Genomic DNA, 8,215 nt, shown 5'->3' with positions numbered 1-8,215 from the left:
TATAGGGAAGCACCCTACTGGTTTTTGTGAGTACTGTCAGTCATTAGAAACCATAGAACATGTACTTATAAATTGCAGAAGGTATGAAGAACAGAGGAGAATTATGATGGATGAATTAATAAGAGATGGGTTGACAGGGGAAGGTATAAAATATATACTGCAAAATGGTGTAATTAGGCAAGGCAAGAAAAATATTTGTAATTTTTTTATTAGAGCAGGTTTGATGAAGAGAATATGATCGCGGAAAACAAGCTGGAGGAAATAAGCTGGAGTAACATCGCAAGAAAATAACCCAGAAGATGGCGGTAATGCAACGCTCATGGATGCAAGCCGCCGTTATACCTCAAAGAAGAAGAAGAAGAAGAAGAAGAAGACTTTTGGCGACTCTTTTCAACGTACTATGCTTTGGGACACACTCACATACTATTTAGGATGGATAGTATGAACATTGGGACGCAGGGCAAGTGTTTCATCGACTGTTTTTTGCAAGTCAAAAATACAATTCCAAGAGTAGAGAACGCTATAATCAACAGTGCAGTAGGTGGCGATAGTGTTCCAAAAGAACGATCCGCGAATAAACAGGAAGAAGAAGAAGAAGAAGAAGAAGAAGAAGGAGGGAACGCAATGCACCATAGGAAGAAACCACATATGTAATGATTAGTTGGATAGTGTGGTTTTAAAACAGGTTATTACATTACAAAGTAAATAACTGACATCTCTGTCAGACTATCAAATATAGATGAGGAGCTGAGCGCAATACTTTTCTGAATCACTGTAAACACGTGAACTGTGATGCCCTTGGAGTCTCTGTTCTCAGATGAAACGTCTATAAGACCATTGGTGAGCTGATAACCTTTCATAACTTCAGTGTGTAATTGACGTAATAGTCATGGCAAAACAGTTGAAATAAATAAATAATAAACACGCATACCTTACACAAAAGATACACCGAAAAATAAAGGTATAACGTGTGTGACAGCAACAAAACAAAATCATTTAAAAAGGCAATGCAGAATGTCACTTTACTTACTTTATTAGTTATCATGCATTTAAAAGAAAATGTCCACACTTTTTATTCCCAGTCATTAGTACTAACAAAGTTCTCTCAGTACGGTTACAAAAAAAGGTGTTCATTTCCAGTATTTGTTACGTTGCAGCCTTATCCTGTCATGCTTTAAATTTGAAAATATTATCAATCCCAATACACCATTCAGATTGAACATTTAAAAGTATATTAATGAAGCATTTTAGCATTGATATATGCAAAATACACCATTCATAATGAAGCACTTAATAAATAATGCCTTATTTTTATTAAAACGTGTTGATTTTGGTAATGTACCGATGAGGGACATTACCTCATCGGACAACTTTGAAATTTGGATTACAAATGATCATTTTGGTTTGTGGTATCTGTTGCTATCTGCTGGACAAAATGATTAATAGCACTTAACGAACTGTTTGCTCCCATTACAGCAGCTTGTTTCACATCACAACTCTTCGGTCATATCATCAGATTGATATATAAACATTATTCTCGAAGTAATTCACTTGTTTGAACATATTGGTACTAAAATAAACATAAATTGAAATAATTTTTCACTGTGCAACTGGGGGGAAGAAAATATGCAAGTGTTTCTTAAGTTTTCATAAGCAAGTACACAAGTCAATCAACAGTTTCTGTTTTAAGAGATGCTCCGTGATATTACACTGTGTTGCCACTGGGTCTAAATACTGTTTCAGGCGGGGAACTAGTAGCTGGAACACAAAGGCAGTTCTTGGCTAGTTTGCAGGAGGAGTCAAATTGCCTTTTAGTGTCGTCTGGTACAATAATCTTGATTTTCAAAAATATTCCATATTCTCGATATTATGTAATTAGGAATTGATTATAATATTAAATATATTGTCCAGCACAAGTGTGTGTATAATAACTTTTATGGTGACACGGTGCGCATAAATTTCCAACAAAGCAGTCTATGATTTCCAGACACAAAAAGGGCTTTTTTACACTTAAAATAGTTAACTAATAACCTTTGGTATTTATAAACAGACGTTTCATATTGTACATTTATAAACGCAGGGTTAGCATTCTTTTTTGCATTTTTGTGATGTCATTGAGGATGAAAGAAGCTCTCTACTTGCATAAAGGCTCTGGTGCTCATATTGCCAACTGTACTATCAAGTTATCCTGACATTTCTGACTATAAATCTATGAATTAAATGGTCTCTAATTAATGTGTTTTTGTCCATCACGGTGTGAAAAGTCCTCAAGAGTATATACATTTAGAAATAGAGTTGAAGCTCGTGTCAGAGCTTCTGTGTCCAACATAACATTTCTAGTGAAAAGTGACTTTGCTGTCTTTTGTCATAAAGAGAATTGTAAAGTCATAATAATCAACAGTTCTGTGAATGCCACTTTCATGTATTATTTATATAATACATTTTGAATTACATTTGAGTGTATTGAATGAATTAATATTAATAAATGTTTTCTTCTGTTGCAGGTAAGTGTCCCAGATTTCAGAGGATTTTAGAATGAGTGATGGGATGGGATGGGGAGGCAGTAGTATCCTTAATGTCATGTCAAATTTCTTAATTTGTTTTCTGCAGTGATAAACTAATATCATTGGCCTGATAATCATCCTATTTATTTTTATTTATTCAGCATTGCCAGATAACAGCCAGATTTACAGAAGTGTGTCAGTTTCGTTAATGAATAATGCAAAATTGACATTTTCTGTTTTTTCAATATGTTTGAGTGAATTAAATTAATTGAATAGTTCACCCAAAAATAAAACATCTGTTATCATATACAGATAAGACTTCATTTTCAGAACACAAATGAGGGTATTTTTCATTTTCTCAAATTATTTATGTCCATCCATTAAGAGTCCATGCAACCAAAACCTTTAAGCATCAAAATGTATATATATGTGACCCTGGACCATAAAACCAGTCTTAAGTCGCTGGGGTATATTTGTAGCAATAGCCAAAAATACATTGTATGGGTCAAAATTATAAAAAAAATTTTTATGCCAAAAATCATTAGGATATTAAGTAAAGATCATGTTCCATGAAGATATTTTGTAAATTTCTTACTGTAAATATATTAAAACTTAATTTTTGATTAGTAATATGCATTGCTAAGAACTTAATTTGGACAACTTTAAAGGCAATGTTCTCAGTATTTAGATTTTTTTTTTTTTGCACCCTCAGATTCTAGATTTTCAAATAGTTGTATCTCTGCCAAATATTGTCCAATCCTAACAAACCATACATCTCAATTTTGAAAAATTGACCCTTATGACTGGTTTTGTGGTCCAGGGTCACATATAAAAAAGAAAAATTGTAAAAATGATTCATGTGAACTAAGCTGACTTTATATGAGGAACAGATTTAATATAGGCTTTTATTTTTTTATTATTTTGAACACATACATAAAGCTCATCAAATATGGTAAACACGGAAGCTCAACTGTGCTTGAGGTGCAAGAAGCAGTGAGTTTGCATCTCTTCAGAAGATGTTTGATTCATATGGATTACTTTTACAATGTTTTTATTTTTATTTTTTGATTGCATGGACTTTCAATGGATGAACAACAATTACGAGAGAATGTGAAAAATCTTTTAAATTGTGTTCCAAAGATGGATTTAAGTTTTTAAGAATTTAAGGATTTTGAATGACATGAGTGCGAGTAGACAATGACAGATTTTCCAATTTGGTCAACTTTTCTTTAAACTGTTTGTATAGTACGGTGAAACAGTCTTAAGGACATTAAATGATTCACAAAAACATTTTGTTTGAAGATGATTATATCTTTGTCCCACACACCATCATATAATTAGGGATTACATGAATGTGCAAAGGCAACTGAGACAGCATAAATCCATAGAAGAACTAAAACAAGTTATCCAAAAATGACTTACCAGGAAAGTACAGTATTGTGAAAATTTTAGGCACTTACTTTTTTCCCCTCCCTCTTCACGTTGATCTTACTTTAAGAGTGATAGTCACCAGGGTAAGTGCTGTCACAGCTTGCAAGACATACAGCCTTAACTCAGGATGCATCCTGATCTGTCGCCCCATCTACATACTGACGAGTGCAATCAACTTATAACACTTCTCAAACAGTGCCACAAGGAGGTATGGAAACATACTCATGCAAACATGCTTTTCAGAGTTAACATTTCACCTCCTTAATTGTACAATCCACAAGCAATGCAGTAATGCAAAAATTCACTATCACATGAAAATTTAATTTTGTGAATGAAGCAAACCAAGAAATGAAATGTGTCATCATTTAGCTTCATGTAATTTCATACCTTCATGATTTTGTTCTGTGGACCAAAAAAGGAAGACATCTGAAGAATTTCTATGCTTTAATAACTCTTTGTGTTCTTTGGAAGAAAGTCATACAGGTAAGACAAGACGATAAGTTAATGATGACATATTTTCTGAGTAAACTATTAAAATCTGTATTGGGTGCATCATGCTACTTTTTGGATTGTACCTTTTATTCTGGTTGTATAATTTCTGATAATCTGTTATAAAACCTGTGCACAAATAAGAGACAGTGCAAAATGTTTACCTTATGTTTGCTTTGAAAACAGAAATGTAAGTAATTATTGTCTGGCTCTGTCTATAGCATAACGTCCTCAAGTTCTTTGGCACATGTAATGATGTGGACCGTGCAATGCGGGACTGTCTCAAGAAAGAGGTGAGGACATGAGGCTTTGTGACTTCCTGCACTTAGTATACTTTATATAGTCATTGTGTAATAAATCCTGAAGCAAAAAAATATATATATAGAAAGTAGAAATGGCAACTGAGATAATGAGTGATCTTTTACTGCCTCTGCTGGGGGGGGAGGGCATCTTCCATACAAATACACACACACACACATTTATTAACAACTCAAATGCTTGTTTTCAGTCTAGAAATCATTTTACCCGAGGCACTAAATCAAAAGATTTGTAAAATCAGTCTCTAAGTAAGCCTCTGTCTTGCTGTCTTGGGCTAAATCATTTGCCTCTCTATTTGACCACACAGTATCAGGCAAAGAGGGAGCGCAGCAAGGCCCACGCAGAAGAAATGAGACAGCGTTTAAGAGAACAACCAAAAGAGCATCCCTAGTATCAAACATCGCCCCCTTGGAGGACAAAACTACTCCAGACATGAGTTTCTGGGGTTAGGGTGCTTGGACACTTTGGAATGCTTTTCTGTGAAGATTCATTTATTATGACCCTTGCAGTAAATAAGGTAGTAGAGCAAGTTGAAGATGAAACTTAAGTTTATTTAATAATGTTTAATTGCAGGCTGTGATCTGTATCCCAGATGTGACCTACTGATCTGGAGAGTGTCTGAAACTAAACAATGTCAAAATTTTGATTGTTTGAACTACAATTAAAAAAGTTCAAAATGAACATTCTCATTAGCACATTTATTGGCATCTTGTCCCCAGATAGCATGCGAATGTGGGCCACTTAAAGCAATGATACGGCACTGCTGGCCTTCTTATGGCCCATACAAAATGGATGTAAGCCTGAAGTGGCCCACATGTAAAATAGCAAAAATGGTCCAAATGTATCAAATCACATGTGGGCCTCTGTAGGCAAAGATGTGGTATTCACGGCAATGTGTAATCTGAATGTGACCCTAAAGTGGCCCATGTGGTAAATAGTAAATATGGCCCAAATAGTGCCAACCAAATGTGGTCCACCTTTGGCAAAAATGTGGCACTATCGACAAAGGCTAATCAGGGTGTAAACCAAATGAAACATATGTTTCAGCAAATGTGGCCCAGGTATATTAAAACATATTTGGGCCAGTTTTGGCAAAGATATGGCATGGTAAGCATTGGCTAATGTGGCTGTGAGTTTAAAGTGGCCCTTATATGATGCCACAAATGTGGCCCAGTTATCCTAAACCTTATTGGGGCCAGTTTTGGCAAAGATATGGCATTGTAAGCACTGGCTAATGTGGATGTGAGTTTAAAGTGGCCCTTATATGATGCCACAAATGTGGCCCAGTTATCCTAAACCTCATCGGGGCCAGTTTTGGCAAAGATATGGCATTGTAAGCACTGGCTAATGTGGCTGTGAGCCTAAAGTGGCCTGCATATGATGCCACAAATGTTGCCCAGTTATCCTAAAACATTTTTGGGCCAGTTTTGGCAAAGATATGGCACAGGGAGCACTGGCTAATGTGGCTTTGAGCCTAAAGTGGCCTGCATATGATGCCACAAATGTGGCCCAGTTATCCTAAAACATTTTTGGACCAGTTTTGGCAAAGATATGGCACAGTAAGCTAGGGATGCGCGGTATACCGGTACTGGAAAAATACCGGTATATATTATATTTCAAACGGTACGATATCATAATTTTGCTCAATTCGGTATTTCATACGCTGCAGTTGCGAAATGCACCTTTAGGTGGCAGTGCTTCCCAAATTGCTGCGCAACCGGTAAAATGTGACAACAGAACAACGCGATGGATCAAACAGATTAAACTCTATCAACGCACCTGAAATTAATAAACAAAGAGAACAGTAGAGGTGAAATATGGCATTACTTTGGATACAAAACGGATGACAAAGGTGAACGAACTTACCTTACTGCACCTGTATGCAAGCGTTGCTATAAATCATGCATTTCCACAGAGACAACACATCAAACCTTTTTAAGCACTTGTCGCTTGCTCATCCTGATCTTTTCAGGTAAGTGCATCATTCATAAATTCAGATTTAATTTGAACTTTTATTTACAACTGATCAACGCACATACAGATGTCATACAGTAAGATCAAACGTGCATGTGAGACACGCTAGAACCAGTGAAGTTTTGGTCACATAATATATGTACTTGCATTTCATACAATCGAATATTAATTGGATTTGAATTGAGCAATAATTTTGCTATATTCATTTTAGTATCAATGATATGCAGGGTTCCCACGGGTCATGGAATTTCTGGAATATCATGGAATTTTAAAAGGTCTATTCCAGACATTGAAAGTCAGGGAATGTTATATATTTTTTGTCCAAGTCATGGAATATCAGGCATTTTTGTTTGTCAACTCCATTCAGTACTTGCGTACGGAGCCCCTTAGAGCTCATGGTGGTGGAAAGATTTCGGGGTGGGTGAAAAAAATATTTTTAAAATCTTTTGCGAGAACGCAAAGTTTTGCGAGAGAATATATATTTTTTCCTCCCACCCCGAATTTTTTTCACCCACCCCGAAATCTTTCCACCACCATGAGCGCTTAGGGTCTCCGTACTTGCGCGCTGTGACCTGTGTAAACAGCGTGTACAGACAGCAGCGTCTCGGACACGCGCGAGCCCTGAATTGAGTTTCTCACAGCATCTTTCTTGCGCCTGAATGGACAAATAAATACAAAAGTATAAAAATGCCCGTCTTGGCAAGTAACTTTGTAGCTTTAACAATGATTAATCTATATTTAATTAGTCTGTAAACGGCCATTAACAGAGGCCAGAGATGCTGAAGACGGACGCAAAGAGGAGAAAATACCATATCAGGCAGAACAAGATTCAAAATGTGCGAAATATAGATATGTTTCTGAGGGGAACTGGTTGTTTTCAGAAACGTTTACACGGCGTTTTCTTTTCATATTGCCTCTGTATAATGCATTTAAATGAGTGTTAATACATGCAGCACTGCTGTGTTTATAGTGGTAACCAAGGAAATGCTTTATCACTGTTCCATAAGTGCCACCTGCTGTCAAAGAGTGAAATTGTGTCTCATTCAGCCCATCTGCTGTTTCTGTTTCACATAGCATAATTTCACAAAGCTAAAGTCACACCATTCTGTTTCTTCAGATTTCGAAACTATGCAGTCTAAAATAAATTAAAAACATTGCATTTTTTTTTTTTTTTGGATTGATTCATGATTAAAATGCAGTGGTTGCCTTGCCACTAATTTCAAATGGCAATGCAAAATCAAGTTGCAACACAGAGTGAAGAATATGCAAATGTTATTTTATAAGTAATTATTCAATTTCTGTACCTGAACACCTACACACATAAAAACTTAAGCAAAATTTAATTTCTATCTTTGTGCTATATATTTAATTTAGCTATTGCAATTTGTTCATTTGTTCTTATTTATCTTTAATGATGTTTGAACTTTATATTAGATACTGAACTTATATATATATATATATATATATATATATATATATACATACTTTTTTTTTTTTTT

General features: G+C 35.5%; 1 protein-coding gene across 1 annotated transcript; it reads left to right on the top strand.

Annotated features, from left to right (window-relative positions):
* The first annotated feature begins 591 nt into the window (after positions 1-591).
* On the top strand, positions 592-5,267 carry LOC306842690 (COX assembly mitochondrial protein 2 homolog). Its single transcript, XM_079373699.1, has 4 exons — positions 592-840; positions 4,003-4,143; positions 4,646-4,717; positions 5,050-5,267. Exons 2-4 carry the CDS (start codon positions 4,063-4,065, stop codon positions 5,131-5,133), a joined length of 237 nt encoding a protein of 78 aa, XP_079229825.1. The 5' UTR covers positions 592-840; positions 4,003-4,062; the 3' UTR covers positions 5,134-5,267.
* The last annotated feature ends 2,948 nt before the right edge of the window (positions 5,268-8,215 follow it).

The sequence above is a fragment of the Barbus barbus genome (genome assembly GCF_936440315.1).
Source record: "Barbus barbus genome assembly, chromosome: 23".
NCBI lineage: Eukaryota > Metazoa > Chordata > Actinopteri > Cypriniformes > Cyprinidae > Barbus > Barbus barbus.
The sequence above is the reverse complement of the archived record's forward strand: the minus strand, read 5'-3'. Positions and strand labels throughout refer to the sequence as shown.

Bases quoted from the DNA above. Each gene is read 5' to 3' on its own strand.
- LOC306842690 (XM_079373699.1), top strand. From the start codon at position 4,063: ATGCATCCTGATCTGTCGCCCCATCTACATACTGACGAGTGCAATCAA. The intron at 4,144-4,645 runs GTATGGAAACAT...CTCTGTCTATAG, and splicing joins TCAAACAGTGCCACAAGGAG to CATAACGTCCTCAAGTTCTT. The intron at 4,718-5,049 runs GTGAGGACATGA...TTGACCACACAG, and splicing joins GGGACTGTCTCAAGAAAGAG to TATCAGGCAAAGAGGGAGCG.